Here is an 18641-nt window from a genome sequence, read left to right as displayed (position 1 = left end):
TTCCTCTTGGAATAGGTAAATAAAAAAAGAAGTCTAAACCAAGTTAAAATATCAGAGAGCATTCATCTCAGTGAAGAAGGGTCAACAGAAAAGGACCAGGAAGATAACCCAGCCCATTGAGGAAGCATACACTCTGCTGGATAGAAAACCTTGCAAATGCTTAAGTCTGGAATGAGGATTGACGGAGTTCAGGGCAGTCACTGAGGTGATTCATCTTTTGCTCCGAAGAAGCACATGGATTGCAAAACCAAAGAGAAATCAGAAAACCATCAGCTTAAATTACTGCTCTGGAGGGGAAATTTTCTCAGAGGCCATGCTTTAGTGTATCCAGTGACTCCTGAGAAGGATCACTGGTAGGCTGACAGTCAAGCTGGTGAAGCTATGTTCATGACACAACTGATTCAATTCACTTCTACAGTATTTCCCTAGCAATTTATTTGGTGCTTTTCTTTGCACTTTTATTCCATTTCACACCCAGAGTACAGCAGTAGGTGGGTAATTGGTGAATAAGCAGGATTTTGATCAACCCTTTCAAGCATAATTGTTTTTATTATACCTCCAGCTGTACTGGCTAGTGGGGTGCTGGTAGCATGGAGTGACCAGGAAAATAACTGTGCCAATCACCCTGTCAGTACTAAGGAGAGACAGGAACTACGCAAAGCCAATAAGGGCTTGGCCAATATAACCTCATGAACACCAGTTCTCTCGTGCAGTCATACAGGGAAAGCATTTAAGCCCTGGGAGTGTTCCAAAGGCTAGTAGCGCCGGCCCCACACTCCTGGCACTGATACATACCAGAATGCATGGCCAGTCTGGTATCCTGCAATTGTAGAAGCAGATGCTTAATACTGGACAAGATGAATTCATACTGAAGTGTTTTACTGTATTAAAGTGAGCATGCCAGAATTTCTTAACAGTCCAACAGCCAGAAATTTTGATTTTTAAACAATGAATTACCTGTAAAAAACCAAACCAAACCAATAGCTCATAATACTAACATTTCTGAAAGTGAAAAATGGAACTTTTATTTAAGATGGGCATTTGTAGCACTGTGCATTGACATGTTTTCTTGTTCTAGAACTGTGTAACCTGTAACAATAGTAACACAGGACTGCAACTCAGAGTACTTGAGAGGAGGGATACATATCATGATTTGGAAGGGCATTTTGGAATTGCTCAACATTACCTGGGCTAAATACATTCATTAGAAATAGACACCTTTCACAGTTATGAGGGATATTTAGACAGGGAATTATACCCTTGGATCCTCCTAAAACTGCCCATGATACTTTGAAAATTCCTGGCTCCAGAGATATTAATAATCTCTACCAGATAATGAATAGGTAGACAAATGCATTATTCTGAGGAAACATACATTCAGCTTAAGAGAAGTGGATATGACCCTGCTTGTAATATCAGTACATTTGATCTAGAAAAATCTAAATAAAATTTTTAAATAGATTTATAATAACAAAAATGCAAATGCAAATAAATTGGCAGAGCATAGGGAGCTCCCACAACTGGAATCACATACTTGGTCATGCTACTGCTTTTTACCCCATACAACTAGAATGTAAGAATGTTTCAATAATGAATTTGGTATGAAAGGAAAAGGGTGATAATAGAGAAAAAGGAATGTGATTAAATTATATTGGCAATGCTCTGATCACATAGGAGAGCATAAGTTCTCATACCAAATGTAGAGTGCATAAATCTTTCCTTCAGGTTGTGGCCTGGCTTTGTGGGGCTCTTTTAGAGCTCTGATGCTGCAGTAGGCTGTGTGATGACAGCTTCGAGCAGGTGGACTGATGGGTTTTGTACACTACAGTGAAGGCTTTTTATTTTCAAACTGCCATAGTCCCATTGCACTATACTTCAGCAGGCTGACAAATATGAGAACCAGGCTATCTGTTTTAGGCAAAAGAAGGATAAAGAGTGAACTCTTCATGAAGAGTGTGTACACAGGCAAACAGACAAGTTGAAACCATAGCTGTTCTGAAAATGTCACAGCTGTGTGCAAGACTTTTGCACGTTCTGGTGACTCACAAAGCAGCCTAATGCTCTCTCAGAAGCAAGCTGTGAGGAAAATCCATGGATCTGTGTTTCTACTATGCCCCACCTTATTGGCAGGCAAGCTGGTGGCAGGCAAAAGGGTGCTGTGAAGAGGGACATTGACTTTACATTCTTCACTCCTAGAGCAAGAGCAGCAGTAACAGAACTGTGGTGAGGTCCCTTCCTTTCACAGGATCCCTCTACCTGCACGTCACCCCTCCTGCAGGATGCAATCCAACAGCTCTGGTCCCTAATGTTTATCGGGATCTTCTGGAATTGCTTAGAGGTCATTACTGTAGGCAATTACTCTTCCTTAAAATGCACATGGAGTGCACTCCCTGCACTGCTGATGGCACATCAAAAATAAACCACAGCAGAGAGACTTTTGGTGCTGGTATTGTCTGTTTCTTGTCACCTTTCACACAGGGCATATCATTTCTGATGAAACTAAGTATCCAAGTATTCAACTCCAATTGCACAGAGAAGGCAAACACATTCAGGACTAGTAATAACTACTGGAGAGGTTAAAAAGGTGCAAGGTGATTCACAAAACATACTTGTCTCCTTTACTCTTAGATATGCCAACCAGTTTCTCAATGCCGCCTGCGTCTCGTAAGGCCTTGGCATTCTCCATGTTTTTAGTGATGACTTCATGCAGAGTGCAGCAAATGGCAGTAACGGTGTCATCAGACATGGCCTTGCTTGCTGAGCTGTTGCTGTTGTTAGCGCCTGGCAGTCGGTGGACCAGATCCCTCATGGCATACTTGCCTTTGTTGAAAGAAAATGAAGGGAGAATTCAGAAGATACAGCAATAAAGGGTGACAGAGAAGCACAGGGAAAACACGCAAGACTATCAGCACCATTTGCATCATTGCATGTAATCTAATTGGATACTGATATTATTTTGAAGCAAGCCACATTTATATGATTGCACGTTTGAGCATTTCACACAGTACAGACTCTGTTGATATTTCAATACTGCATCAGTTGGAGACTTTGGATACGGCTACATCATACTCTTAGGAGAATGACATGATGATAGTAAAGGCCAAGTGTATGTATAAAGCTAACCTGAATACCACAATTTACAGAACTCAGCAAGTCCTCATCTCCCACCAAACAACTCACAACTTGCTACTATGAAAAAATGTGCATCAGTTGTAACCACTATAGTGAATGCAAAGCCAATGACATTGTTTTTGTTTGTGTAAATGTCTTCTCTGAAGGACCAGTTTCACTGTACAAGGTTAATTCTATACTACATGCAGTAATTTAACTGGTTTATTAGTGTTCCTTAGACTTTATTGCTGTGAGAGGACACCATACATCCTTAGTTGCATGCATGGTACCGACCACAAAGAGAACCTTTCCAACATCTATTCCAGTCTGGTATTTAGTAAGGAATTATGCAATATAACACTAACTTCCAGAACTTAAAATCCCCTAAAATGAAAGGAATTTCTAAATGGTCACATTGAATATTTAATGAAAAAGGAATTGTCAATTATGGTTGGATTGGATGATCTTTGCCAACTTTATGGTCTTTTCCAACTCAAATGATTCTGAGATAATTGTATTGGTTGGATTGGATGATCTTTGCCAACTTGATGGTCTTTTCCAGCTCAAATGATTCTGAGACAATTGTAATTTTTCATCTGTTAAGGAACAGATAGTTTTTTGCAAAATTGTGCCTGAAACTTGTGTAGTGGTTGGTAAAATATCACAAAAGCAGCTTCCGTGAATTTATATATGTATATGCAGCATAAATGCAAATAAATATGAATATAGGGCAGGGTCAGCACCAGCATAGATACATGAGAAGCATCACATCAGTTCTATATGATCACCATTATGGAAAATGGCTGCTCAGTCCTTCAGTGTGATGAAGAGATGATCTGAGAGGGTGAGATCCTGATGAAGTTATCACTGAGGTCAGTGAAACAACTCTGAATCACCTTCAGTGCAGCTGTGCTAGGAATTTGCATACAGCAATCACCATAAGTGTATCATGCAGGATGAAAAGGACAGGAAAATTGGGAAAAATAAATATAATTAGTAATCCACTCTACATCAGATTTTATGAATGAAATAATCAGGTATGATTATTGTATATAATATGATAATTTAATCAGGGGTTTTTTTTGATAACTTAAAAATGTTCTGATCAATTAGTGTTTATGAGTACTTATTAAAAATCTTATTTCTGAATTCATAAATTCAGTTGTGTGTGTCCATATCTGAAAGTGTCTTTTAACTATCAGATAGTAAACCATTTTTATTTCTCACAATTTTGCCTGCCATGTTAGAACTACAGTCAGTCATTCGAAAAGAATATTCATAACACAGATGAAAACCAAAATCTCTGTACTGAAGTGTTAAAGATTATCAAATAGATTTTGTGGTAATGTGAGGGCTTAGAAAATACTCACTCTATATTATGTAAAAACATTCCTGATTATTAAAAGCATTACATTGCCAACAAAATGTGTGCAGTAGGATTTGAATTTTACCACTGTGCTGCATTACAAATACAAATCCTGTCCTCCAACATTTTCATCTTTTTGAACTTAATATTTAATTTATTTGCATTATTAGAATTTTAAGCAATATTATTAACTCAGAAGTAGTACAGATGTTAGCATCACATTCTCTTTCAGAAATGGTTTGTTTGAGCAAACTGAAAATCTTTTTTCCGCCTTACACATTTCTGAAACACTGTTCTAGAACAGCCTGAAATACTATTTACAGCTGCAGTGGTTTGTCCTGTGTAACATGAACACATTAATAGCTGCTTATCACTTACAGTTTGCAACATACATCAAATTAAGCTCATGTATCACAAATTAAAATAAACCATGATTTGATGCAGCTTTTATTCTTTCAGTGCAGTGTCTGCCACTGGTCAGGAGTAAGCACAAGCAGATAGATCAGTAAGACTTTCTGCTTTACTCTGTACACACATCCAGAACAGACCAATGTTCCTTTTAACTTTCATACCTCACTTAAATTGCAACAAAGAGTCTCAGTCCTCTGGTGGAACCAGATCATGATGATCACTCCATTAGAAGCCAAAGATTATCCCTGAGCATGGTGTGTAAGGAAATCTGGATGGTTGTCCCAAGCAGATTTCTTTCCTGGAACTGGCCTGGTATTCCAGGCAATAGTATTCACACCAGTACACATGCCTTGATACTTACGATGCTTCTTACAATAAAGGCTTTGGAGCTAATAGGAAAAGCTCAGTAGGAAAACTAAAACTAACACAATCAAGCGTGGTATAAGCATGCTGGACATGTTCTAACATTTCTGCTGTGCATACCCTTCAGTTAGGCATGTTTTTCCTAAGAATCACATCAAATTTAGCCTCTAGATAGCAAGTGCCAGAAGACTCACAGAACACATTTTGTAGACCTAAAATATAGTCAGCATATTTCAGCTGTGGCAGTTGTGCAAGCTGGTGTCCAGTTTGAGACTCCCTCCCCCATTAGAATCTGTAATGGCAATGTTAGGCCCCTAGTCCTTCCAGAAGCTGCCCATGGGGGAGACAGGCTTCCTGCTCCCTGCCCTGTCCCCAGGAGGCAGTGAAAGCCACCAACAATGGCCATCTCCAACAATGCTCTCCTCACTTGTAGGCAAAGCAGCTGACTGCAATTCAGACAGGTATCATGGCTTAAAATGTCCTTCCAGGGGTTCACCAGAAAAAGGTGACACACCAGCTAGAAGAAGAGGGGAGTGGCTGTCCTAAGAGACATTCTGTCTTCAGAGCCAAACCGCAGAGCAAACTATTCTTCTGGTAGATTTAACCAGAGCAAAATCATCACAGACAAGGTTCCACTTCTGGAAATATTTCCCTACTGCTGCCTTGAGATGAATTCACTGCTGTTGTTAACTCGCTGACTTCATTTCCTTTTTCACTCTGAAAAATGACCTTGACACACAGGCACATTTATTAACTAGTTGTGACATGGTTCCTCGTTTGAGAGGACAAGACTAGGAAAATTGACCTATTGTAAAAAACAAGAAACCTCAAACAGACACTGATTCAAACTAAGAACCCTGTCCTAGAGCTAGAGCTTGCTCTATAGAAGTAATAGTTTACCATTTCCCTTCTCTCCCCTGCTTAAAGACATCCATTAATTTACATCATGTAACTAGATATAATAAAAATGGCAAAATGCCACCATACCTTGTTGTAATGCTACAGATATCCTACTTGAGAACTACTGGTGCCTGTATGTCACAATATGTAAATTTATTTCTCTTTGTGCTAAACTATGCGTTCCACCTAGACATATGTGCTTTTGGGCATCTTCATTATTCTTGTGTTTTTAATACCATTCAACCTCAGTACTTCCAGACTTGGAATGGAAAGAGCTTTTATCATTAGTTTCAACCATTAATTAATAAATGTGCCAAAACCGTCTACTTAATTTGTATGAAATAAATTTTGATCACAAGTCAGCATATTCAACTGATTGTCTAATAAATTATGTAGTCATCACATGATAGCAGTGGTAGAAATACCACTGCTATATTTGATAGTCTGTTTCTGCACCACAGTTTCATTGACAGATACTGTTGACTTAAGATGTAATTGATCAGCACTATTGGCACTAGTATAGCACCTGAAAGTGCCCCTCAGGGTCCAGATGTCACTGTTCCAGAGGAACCCTGTCCCTTTGCTGAACACTGGAAATTTTCTAGTACATACTGAGGTGCACGAGGGTGTGCAAGAACCCCCCAAAAACAGTGATTATGCTTATTGCAATATGTAGCAAACTCTGGACTTGGCCTGCCTAGACAGTACAAAGTATTTTGCAGGCACTGGAGCAGCAGCCAATTTCATGTCATTTAAATGGGTAAAGGCTTGTTAGTTTTCATAGGGAGATTTTCCTTTGCCACTGAATCACCTGAGGTGGAAAACTACTTCGAATTCTAAAGGCAAAATAGGTTAAGAGGTAAAAAATGCTGTCATACTGGGTCTTTGAACCAAACATTTGTGTTTTTTTGTGGGGCAGAGGAGGAGGCATACCGAAGAAGATGAAGCAGGGTTAATGCCAGAGCTGTTGGACAAGCAGAAAAGCCAGCACATGGAAGGAATCAAAGTTGTATCTGTAAAGGCAAAAAAGGTTGCAATACCACGGGTCAAGAAACAGTTGTCCCAGTGAGTAGATGATTACTACTTAGACTTTGGGGAGCACCAGGAAAGGTGTAGGTGAGTCAAGAATAAAAAATAATCTACCTGACATGGCAATGTTGGTTTATAAAAGAGGACCCTTATTTCAGAAGACAGAGTGGCACAAATTGAAATAAGGGTCATTCGCCAGCACGAAGTTTGATGCCCTCTCATTCAGCATGGAATGACATGACTGCCTGTAGACAGGCTTTCCACTGCAACTGCCAAGCCAATGGCTTTGCTATTCACCCTGCTCCATAATATACAGTTTCTACCAATGACAACTGCAGTGCACATTGCACATGAAGGACTGTAAGCCACAAGTTTGCATAGAGTAATGCTATCTTCCCTTTGTCTAGTGAAACCTCTCTTGACGTGACTTAATCTGTTGTCAGAGCAGGTTTATGAGACTCAAAGGCAGTGCCTATTATCAAACACACATGGCCTGACCAGGGCGAGTTAATGGCCTGTGATGCTGCTCATCAAAACATCAGTTTCTTGTTTCTAAGACCACTGTGCATGAATTATTTTTGGAAGAAGAAAGTGGAAAAAACCTGTAGCAGTAGGACTGAAAAGCATGCCCCAAAAAGCATGAGCCCTACCACTTCCAGCAAGTGTCAGAGAACAGAGGATTCTGGATCAGTTTGGGATTTAGGTATAAAAAGAAATATCAAACCATTTTCAGGCATGTAACATTTTATATTTCCAAAAAGAGAGGGCTAATGCAGTTTCAAATTCCCTTGGATACCTGAGATACCTGCACAGAGTTAGTACAGACCTACAAAAGACACACAATCTTCTGGAAAAGCGGAGGCAGACGAGGTAGGATGCCCTATGGCCTTTACTGTTGAATGCTTATCTCAGTGATGCAGAAAAGGACCTGGAGGTCCTCATCAATGGCAAGTTGAATATGAGACAACCGTGTGCCCTCGCAGCCAGGAGGGCCAACCGTGTCCTGGGGTGCATCAGGCACAGCATCACCAGCTGGTCAAGGGAGGCAATTGTCCTGCTCTACTCTGTGCAGTCGCACCTTGAATATTGTGTGCAGTTTTGGGCACCACAATAAAAGAAGGATATTAAGCTATTAGAGAGCTTCCAAAGGAGGGCAACGAAGATGGTGAAGGGTCCTCAGGGGAAGCCATATGAAGAGTGGCTGAGGTCATTTGGTCTGTTCAGCTTGGAGAAGAGGAGACAGGGGAGACCTCATCCCTGTACACAACCTTCACAAGGGGAAGTGGAGGGGCAGGCACTGACCTCTTCTCCCTGGTGACCAGTGACAGGATCTAAGGGAATGGCATGAGGCTGTATTCAGGTAGGTTTAGGTTAGATATTAGGAAAAGGTTCTTCACTTAGAGAGTGGCTGGGCACTGGAAAAGGCTCCCAGGGAAGAGGCCACAGCACCAAGCCTGTCAGAGTTCAAGAAGCATTTAGACACTGCTCTCAGGCACATGGTGTGATTCTCAGGGATGTCTTGTGCAGGGCTAGGAGTAGGACTCGATGATCCTTATGTGTCCCTTCCAACTCTGCATATTCTGTGATTCAGTGATTCTAGGCACCTAGCTCTCATTCTCAATGTTTGGGAAAAAGTGTTTTTTAGGTACCTAAGTCCTTTTACTTCTTATTTTAGTGATGTGCGCAAACATTTGTAATCTCTGGCACTTCAGAGTAAATTCATATAAAGACATTTCACTACATAATGATAATTGACTACAGTACTGCAATTATCCCTATCCAAAAAAGCTATCACTTCAGCTCAATAATTTATACGGGAAACAGTGACAAGTTAAACTGGTTTCAGTAAGTGGCTCAAAGCTCATAGGCTGGAGCCACTGCTCTAGCTGCTTCACACTAAGCACAACATGGCAATTAAGTTGGGATAATGAGTGCTTTGAGCTAGAGAACAACACTGGATTTCATTTCCTTGCAGGTTTGTTTGAATATAAACTGGAGATAAATTATTTTTTGAGTTGACAGAAAAAATAACAACGATTACACACACATGCCCTCCTGTGCCCTCAAGGATCCAGGTGCACTTTGCTCATGGCTGCTGTGATGGAACAAAGAATCAGGTGGAGGTTGCAGATCCCTCCTCATTTCAGACAAATGATACACACTTTTCAGTTTTTCACCACCTCTGATGACAGGCAGCAAGATTTCAAGTTATAAGATTCATATTTGGTATGGACCATGGCAAAGAGGCACAGTACCTTCCCTGATGCATTGTATGTGATGTGCCAGTCACTGGTTTTCTGTTTTAAAAATCTTTCTATCAAGAATAAATTCAACCATCAGTAGTGTAGCACATAAAGCCCTACAGGGAGCAGGAATAGTCATCTTTTATAGTTTTATAGTTTTATGGAAGAAACCCTCAAACTTCCACAGAGTGATGAAAGCACGTGAAACACCAATAATTGTGTTGTCAACATCAATTGAGATTTGCTTGTAGAAGCAGATATCTGAAAGGGTAACCAATATTATCTTTTGAAAAAGATTAAAGATGCTAGTTCTAAAATTTGCAAAAGAAAGGTAGAGCACGAGGAGAGCAAGGAATGACAAAGGGCACAGCCATAACAAGGATGAAAGAGCAGTATGCATAGAAGCTATTAGCACTGGACAAAGACAAAAGAGAAGCATTTCGGTATTTTGACCCTGAACATGCCATGGGAAATCAAAACTGGGTGCAATGCAATCACCACTTTTCAGCAAAATGCTTTCTCAGATCCTTCATAGATTTTCTTTCCTGTAGCAGCATTTTAACCCAGTTACCTTCCTCCTTCAGCTTCTCTGCTTCCAGAAACTAACTTTCCATTTCACATATTTCCTGCCTCCCTCTGGCTGATTATTTTTCTTGTTTTCAACTCACCTTCTCAGGGCTACGCCCTCTCCCCTCTATTACATGACTAATAATTATTCTTCCTTGAGATGTAGACCCTCAAACCTTCAGGTCTTAACTGTTAAGTTTTCACGGTCCTTTGCCATGTCTTGTAAATCTCTGCACCTTGTTTGCTAAGCTTTTACATTCTCTCCTCACACAGGTTTCAATCGTTTAAACCGCACTTTGATCCTCAGCTAGCCCTTGCTTTTGTCACACCCCTGCATGCCCATGATCCACTCCGCTCCCCCACATGCTCATGCTTTTTAGTGTCCTGAACCAAGGGAAATTTTAGTTAGTTTACAAGCATAGACTTTAGACTCAAAAATACCAGCGTGTTTAAAAGCTACTGTTCTTGTACTACTCTTGTTGCCTCTCTTGTATATCTCAATTCCACAGGCAACTATTTAATCAGTTGCTACTGCTAATACTGATTCTACTCCTCTCTCAATGGAACACCTTCATATTCTGCATGTCTCTCACACAGCAAGACTGCAGATATTCAGACTTTCTGTTAGCAGTTGTCTTAAAAACTAGAGATTGAAGAACTTCCAGGGCTCTTCAGCTGGCCATAACCTGCTAATTCATGTCCCAACACACGCTTTAAAGGCCAGATCCATGTCTGCACTTTGCATGCAGAAACACTTCAGTTGGGTCTGTCACAGCTAATGTCAAAACTAGAGCAGTGTGTTGAGACCCTGCGGTATATATCTCCGCCTCATGCATCTTTGCTGCTGTCTGTTTGGCAATTGTCATGGGATGCATGCTGCCTGCCACTGAAAAGTGGATTTCTGGAGAAACTAGCTCTCCTTTGGGGGTAGATGTTTGTACAGAAATGGATTTATAGGTACTGTGGCCAAATGGATTTTTTGTTTCTTAACAGCACCTCTCACCCACCATAGTGGATGGCTTCTATTTTGAATGTTAATCCATATGTCATCTGAGCAATCTTTGTCCTCCCTTTCTTACGCTAGAGAAGCAAACCAACTCAGGGTGTGTTCTCTGACTGCAAACTGGTTTTTGAAGATGAATTGGGGAAGAGGTGTAAGCTTTAATTTGTTGACTGTCTCATGCACACTGGGACTATAAAAATGAGTCAGTTCAAGTTCAGCTTGACTTGCCTAATTATCTGCTGACCTGATATGCCAAACAACTACTAGGTCCACAGAGGGAGAAAAATCTCCATCAATAAGATTTTATTTGTCACTTTCAGCAGTGAAGGAAGCAGCATTTTTTAAGGCAAACCACCACAGATATTACTGGTCTGTTGTTCCTGCTCCCTTGCCCAGAAAAAAAAGGATTTGGGTGGTGGCTTTGGCTGTCTCCTTTGCAGTCTTAGCTCTGGAGGGTTGTCTGCGAACAAAAATGATAAACCTAAACTTGATTGGTTTTGGATCCACAAAATTTGTTCTTGCATGTTTGGGTTTTATATCCAGAATGGATGGAGTCCATGTGTGCAATAAATAATTTCCTTTCTAATTTTAATTTTGATTACAATTTCTGCCATGTATACAAAGTAGGAGAGGCATGGAAACGAGTTGTTAGCCTACCTACTGATTCCAGTAGTGCAAACATATCCAATTAATCAGCTCCTTTACACACCCACAGATACATTTCTCGTTCAGACTGCACTGTCATCTTTCCTTTCATCTTTCCACTAGCCCAAGGTAAAAAGAGATTCTGCAAAGGGAAGTGATTCCTCAGTTTAATTGCTGCAGGCTAAGTTTTCTGATTACTAGAGCTGGTTTTAGTCCCTTGCTATCCTCTTCCCTGCTCCCTGCAGAGAACAGAGCTTTTGGAAGGCTGAATTTTTAAAAAAATATAGTCATTTAATTAATGTTATGATTAATCAGTGCTGCTAAAGTGCTTTGAAGAGGAAAAGTGCTATGTGAGTGTTGAGTGGAATTTTAGTTTTATCTGCATTATTTTCTGAGATAGGATAATATTTTGTTAATAGTCTGATTCAAGGGACTTTAAATTAGGCCATAATGAAGAAATAAGAATGTAAGTCTATTTTTGGAAAAGTAAGTTTAGGCTTCCAGATCCATGCCCTGATCCAACACCCATTGAAATTAATGAGCCTGTCTACCAATGTCAAAAGGTATTAAACTGGATTCATAAAAAGTAGCTTTTCTTTTCCACTTTGGGTTATACTTTGTGTCCAAAACAGAAGAAGATTCTGACAGGAGACTGATGCAGCCAGAGTGAATTGCAACTAGACATTATCCTGCTTTAACTGTCCATGAAGCAATTGCAATTTATTTGCTACTATTTTTCTGCTTCTTTACTTGTGCTATAATATTGCCTGAAGCTCATGAACAAATTTGTCCCCATGGTATGGTCTGAAAGACTGATTGTTTTTGCATGCTTTTATATACAGTTAGGACAACATCATGGCGAAACATGCTAAGATTCTTATGTTTAGAGGTGTATGTTAAAATACTAAGAGAAATAAAACCAAAATGAATCCTCATAATATATTCTGTTATTAAAGGTTAAATAAAAAGCACAGCTCGATAAATACAAATCTTGGTAAAATGGTAGTGTCTTTTGAAAACAATTCTTCCAACAAGTATCAAAACCACTTCAAGTCATACTGCAATGTTCACATATTCCGTAATAACTTCAGTGTTCAAACATTTCTTAAGTAATCACCATGAAAACTCTACATGGAGCAGTTAAGATAATTAATCTGGGCATGATGGCAAAATGACAATACTAAGGACACGTATCAGTATTTCACATTGCTTTAATGTGCACTATAGAATAAAATAATTTATATTTAATAGCAAAATCCTTGCTAGTATCTAAGGCTCAGTGAAACCACACTAACTTCACAGATGCCAATGGCAGGGAGAAGGACAGAGGGAAAAAGAACAAGTAAAAGTCTAGCAACAGAAAAAGTCCTAGGCATTTTAAAATTATTTTTTACAACTTCAAAGATGATTTATCCATGAAAGGGTAAGAATATAATACATAATTTGCTTTTATTCCCTGAAATTTGGAATTGTTAGTGAAGACATCATGAAGACACAGTATTCACCTGTTGAACTGCTAATGGATCAGTATAACTAAACCAGACCATACAAAGCTCTGCTGCAATAATGAAGCTATAGGTACATTTATCAGAAATGGAGTATCTCACACTAGCTGTGCAGAAAGTGGACAGGTAGTTTTACAGGAATTTTTAGAGGTCCATTAGTTTTGAAGATAATACTAATGTTCTGACTTAGTTTAATTCCTGTTCTCAACAGAGTGCTTTGTCTTCTTAGCAAAACAGTCACTGGAAAAGAGCAAATTATATAGTAGTTTTATATTTTAATTCACCTGAAGCTACTACAACATAAGACCTGAATACAGTAGGTATGTAAGCAAGGATACAGTGCAGACTGAAAGTAAGTTGTGTCCTCATAAGAAGGGCAAAAATGCATCTGATAACCTTCCTTAACAAGCGAATATTGTATTATTTTTAGTTTTGACTACGACTGACTAGTTTTTACATTTCCCATAAAAAACTTTCTCAGCTCTTCTAAGGTATTGTCGTGGCTCATTATTAGCTGTGTTTAAGGAAAATGTGTCAAATGAATCCTAGTCCCAACTGCTCCATCACAGTACAGATCTCCTAGGGCACAGTTCTGTTTGTGCTTCCTCAGGTGGGATTCAAAGTGTTCATAACATGATTTGGTTTTGGATTGTGCTACTGCTGATCCTTTCAAGGTAACAGCTCCAGGTGTCACCTTCAGGCTAGTAGCTGGTAAAGTCTTTTCTCTGGTGGCTCTCAAAGAAATCTTGCCTCCAGACATTGATTTGAGCTTCCTCAGTGTCACTAAATTGCTGCTTTTTTAACCTGAGTCACAGCTGCTCACCTACATCAGGACTGTTCACTCACTCACCTTCCTTCTCTTGCCTCCCTGGGAATGCAACGGTCCACATGGCAAGAGTCTGAGAGTCCATATGTTAGACTTGTTATGCTGGACTTTTGATCTCCTTCTTGAAGATCAGGTTGGGCAGAGCAGATCTGCTTAAGGTAAAGGCCACAGCCTCTTAGATCCTTCAAGCTCATCTCTCTCAGACCTCTCCAACATTGGCTGACCTATGCTATGTCCAAACACAGGAGGAGAATTGGGCAAATGTTCTAAAATCTACTCCCAGATTTGGTGAAAAGACAAATCTGGCAGAGAGCAGCTGGCTCCCAGGCTCTAGTGCTTTATTTTCAATGATCAGAATGCTCTGAAAGACTGAGGAGTCAGAGTGAAAATTTTACATGTACTCAGCAGTATTGCTACTTCCCTGACACATGGCAGAATATAAACTACACTCTGCATTGCAGGGAAGGATAGGAGATCAAGTTTGGAGTGCTGGAAAATATCTGACATAACAACAACAGAAAAAGAAAGCTGAAAAAATAAATGCTCTTGGTCAAACAAAACAGGCAAGACGTCAGGTAAAATGCTGACCTCCTAACTGCAGGAGACTCAGAGAACAATATTCCTAAAGGTAAATTATTTCTTGATAGACTGCCCCTCTGAAAATTATAAATCTGCAGAATGTCATGTTCCTTTTGTGAGAGCAACCTTTGTTGTCACTGTCACCTTGAAAAACTTTGTACACAAATCTATGACTTTGCATATACTCATGCTAATAGAATCATTTTCCTCTAATTAAAATTAGCACTGATTATTTGCTAAAATAATCCTGAGTTGCGAAATCCAAATAATGTATAAAACATATCACTTTAAGAGCACCCTGAGTACCACACAATCTAAGAGATCCTGTAACTTTTCTCTTGAGAGGAGTAAGTAACGAGAAAATTTATTTCCCTCATGTTGCACATTAGAACTACCAAACAGCAGGTGAACTCTGAACACCACGACTGCACGTTCTTTTGGTACACTGAGCTTATGCTGCAAAATCTGCAAACTTAAATGAGCTCTTTTATCTTTCCTATGGTTGCAGAGGACTTCCCAGGATTTTGAGAAGAAAACGAAATTCAGTGCCTATATCTTGAATAAAATGCAAGAACAGCCATAAACTAACCAGAGTCATTCACTGATGAGTTAAAAGAGTAAGTCCCTTATGTTAGAAAGGTTAGCCCATCTCTGTTTGTGTTCCCCAAAGGGCTAAGTGCATTAAACTGAAGTGCAACCATGCATGAATGAGGTCCCTAGCTTAGTCATGCCTGACCATGAACCTTGATACTTCTGGTAGCAAAAATGAAATAAAATTCGATGCAAATAATATCATTATAAATCACAGAACACTTGAGATCATCAGGAGGTGGGAGGTGGGTAGAGGCCCAACCAAAGAATATGCTTCAGCTGGACCCTTGGGGAGTCCTTGAGCTTCAGCACTTGAATAGGCAGGAGGTAGAGGCTGGCACATGAAGTTCACATGAAGGATGTGAGAGCTGGCCAGCGAGAAAGGGTGATCTTGTAGCTCTAAGTGGGATTTGGGTGATGGGGCATCAGCTGTTGAACCATGTTTGTTAAGCCTTTAACTCTGACTCCTAGACCTTACCTCTTCCCCCACCTCCTGCTCCAATCCCAAACTGTAATCCTTGACCCCAGTATCACAAATACAAATTCTGACCCCATATGAAAACCTAAAAATGAACAAGCTGGTAAAAGTAGAAAATAAACTGCCACAAGAAATATTTATAATTGTCAAAAAGAAACCACATTTTTTTGGCATGATCTTGCTCTCATAAAGCTGAGCAAGAGCAATGAGGTAAGGCTTCATTTATCAATGTCTCAAGCAAACATTACTCTTCACTACGTGAGAAAATTAAAGATTTTACTCCTATTAGCCATGGTTTTGCTGCAGCACAAGCTGGTTTCCAGCTTATTTGACTTAGCAGAAACACCCAATTAAAATTCCTGCCTATGAATCAAATCCATTGTAAAGCAGATGGAGGATAGTGATGGATATGATGCAATGCACTAGCAAATGGCACTGGTCTTCCCTTTGACAATTATGCTAAATACTCTAAATGGCATCACTAAACTCAATATCAAATATCATAGCACTATTCTTAACAAAAATCCACTCAGATAAATGAAACTTTTGTGAATAAACATGAGGGAAGGAGAGAGAATACTAGTACTGGCATATCAGTTTTGAATGCAATGCAGTTAACAGCAATATTGTGCAGCCACACATCCCTTTAAACATGAGCTCCTTATCTAATATAAACAGCAATACAATACATATTTGCAGTCATGTTGTATGAAATTTATAGCAGGCAAACCACACTGAAAAGATTCTTTAAGAATCATTAATATAAAGCATTCTCTTACCAGTTATGGGATATTCTATTGGCTAGCTCTTAGCTTCCAGATTTATTGACACACATATTCTTATCTTTGAAAATGTCTGTAATACATCCTTAGTACATATTTATTTCAAATATTAAAAGTAAACATCCTGGAGAATATCTTGGAACCTGGCCCACTTCTGAGCTATAAAATCCTCTTCTGAAAACAAATTAATGTAGATAAACCTGTCATTTATGTTCAAGTTCTCTTTGTCCTAAAATTATTTTTCCTTTCAGAGACTGAGTCAGATAATGCTCTCCTTACAATTCATGGAAGTATTTGGCTTTAGATTGATAGACATGAAAAAATGTTTGTATTACTATCAAGAAAATTTCATACGAACAATCAGAATAACTGAGGCTGGAAAGGACACTTGGAGTTTGTCTAGTCCAACCTCCCTGCCCAAACTAAATGCAAAACCAATGCAATGCAAAAACATCAGAAGAGACAACTGCAGATCAATAGAGAACTGTTTAAAAAAACCCCCATGTATTATACAGTTGACATAATACACTACATGGCACATATATTCCCTTTGCTGCTCAATCATAATCAAAGAAATATTTAAATATGATGAGTACGTCTCTTCATGTGTGCACACCCATGTTTAATCTCTTCTCACAGTACAAGTTTTAAACAGAATTTTGCCTACATCGAGACCACAATGCACTTCATTCTTTCTGACATGAATATATTCTGGGATATGCAGGCAACAAGAGTATGCAAGTGGAAAGATTAACTAGTACAGAGCAGAAAATATGCATTTATTTATAGAACAGGAGTGGAAATTAAGATGGAATTGCTGCAAATAGGCTGAAAAAATGTTTGGATGGTGCTACTCAGAATAGGTACTAATTGTTCATCATTGAAATATAAGCATTTATCTTCTGTAGAAACTAATTCTGTGGAAAATATATTAATTCAGTTCTGTAGACAATCTTCTTTCCTGGGTCTATATGCATCCTATGTCATGGTCAGTGGTACGAGTAGTGGTAGAAAGAAAGACAGAAGCTGAAAAATATTTGAAGGCTGGTTTGGAATTCAGTTATCTTGATTTAGGAAGATAGAATTCATTAAAGTCAAATGGATAATATCATTATACAGAGGCAGGAGATGATTATCTGCAGAAATACAGAATGAAGAACAACTTAATGAATAGTAATTCTGCAGAAAAGGATCAGGAAGCCTGAGAATATCACAAGATAGGCATGTGTTACAAGATGGGTTGCTGTGACAAAACCAGCTACACAGAAGTGTATTAACAACTATTCCAGGCAGAACATATAGATAATATGTTCCTCCATGCAAAGCTTACAGAGAAATACTACAACTAGTCTGAATGCTGCACTTCAGGAAAGATAGAGACTAACCAGAATGAGTCCAAATGAAAGCAACAAGAATAACTAGGAAGTCAGACCATAGCTATAGACTGAGACAGCTGACTGCTATCTCAGCTTAAATAATATATTCATCTACTATAACTGTACCTCTTCAATCTGCAAATAAGGTATAATGCTGTGTTCTTTGTGGTACTGTACTAAACTGGCATCATTCTTACTGATTGTCTTCATGAACAAGATAGATGGCAGAGAGGCTTTTATTGGAGGCTGCAGATCATCAAGATGAGACAGAAAAAGCAGGGTCCCTGAACATATGGCCCCACTGCACGTTCAGGTTGAGGTCTTCATATGGTTTACTTACAAAACTGGAACAAAGAAAATGGTTTCCCATTATTCATTCATTCAACTAACTTAATATTTATAGATGGTCATTTAGGACTAAGATACAGTTTGCTCCAACAAGATAGTTTGGATCCCCAGGAAACTACTTGTTCAGACAGGTTTTGGGATGACAGTATGTCAGGCACAGCTCCACTGATTTCAGGAACATTAGTCCATGAGTCCCAGACATTACCAAGGGCCTAAGAAGCATTTCACCTTTCTCTTTGTCCAAAGGTGGGAGTATACTGTTGTCTCTGCAGACTTTCAAATAGGTATCTTGCTCAATGCCATGTGGAATGGCTCCCTGTGGTATAAAAATACTAACTCCAGTTCCTATGGAGCTCAATACACCACCACAGCTGTTAAACAAAGCTCTTGCTGTGGCTGCAGCAGTGTATCCATTGCCTTCCTTCTCATCCCTCAGTGCTGAAGGGCTTACAGGAATGGCTTTAGACACAGCATTAACATTATTTGGTTGTAGGCTTAGGTTATTAGGCTTGTTGAAC

At 39.3% G+C, this 18641-nt stretch overlaps 1 protein-coding gene across 1 annotated transcript in view; it reads right to left on the bottom strand.

The window, feature by feature from the left end:
* Positions 1-18641, bottom strand: part of LOC103803958 (catenin delta-2-like) — a 73753-nt gene that overhangs the window by 36037 nt on the left and 19075 nt on the right. The window contains exon 4 of the mRNA XM_009076540.1: positions 2610-2820. Within this exon, the coding sequence (XP_009074788.1) occupies positions 2610-2820 (211 nt within the window). The remainder of the gene's footprint in view (positions 1-2609; positions 2821-18641) is intronic.

The sequence above is a fragment of the Acanthisitta chloris genome, unplaced genomic scaffold (genome assembly GCF_000695815.1).
Source record: "Acanthisitta chloris isolate BGI_N310 unplaced genomic scaffold, ASM69581v1 scaffold6356, whole genome shotgun sequence".
NCBI classification, from domain to species: domain Eukaryota; kingdom Metazoa; phylum Chordata; class Aves; order Passeriformes; family Acanthisittidae; genus Acanthisitta; species Acanthisitta chloris.
Note: the sequence above shows the minus strand (reverse complement) of the source record. Positions and strands in the feature narration are given on the sequence as shown.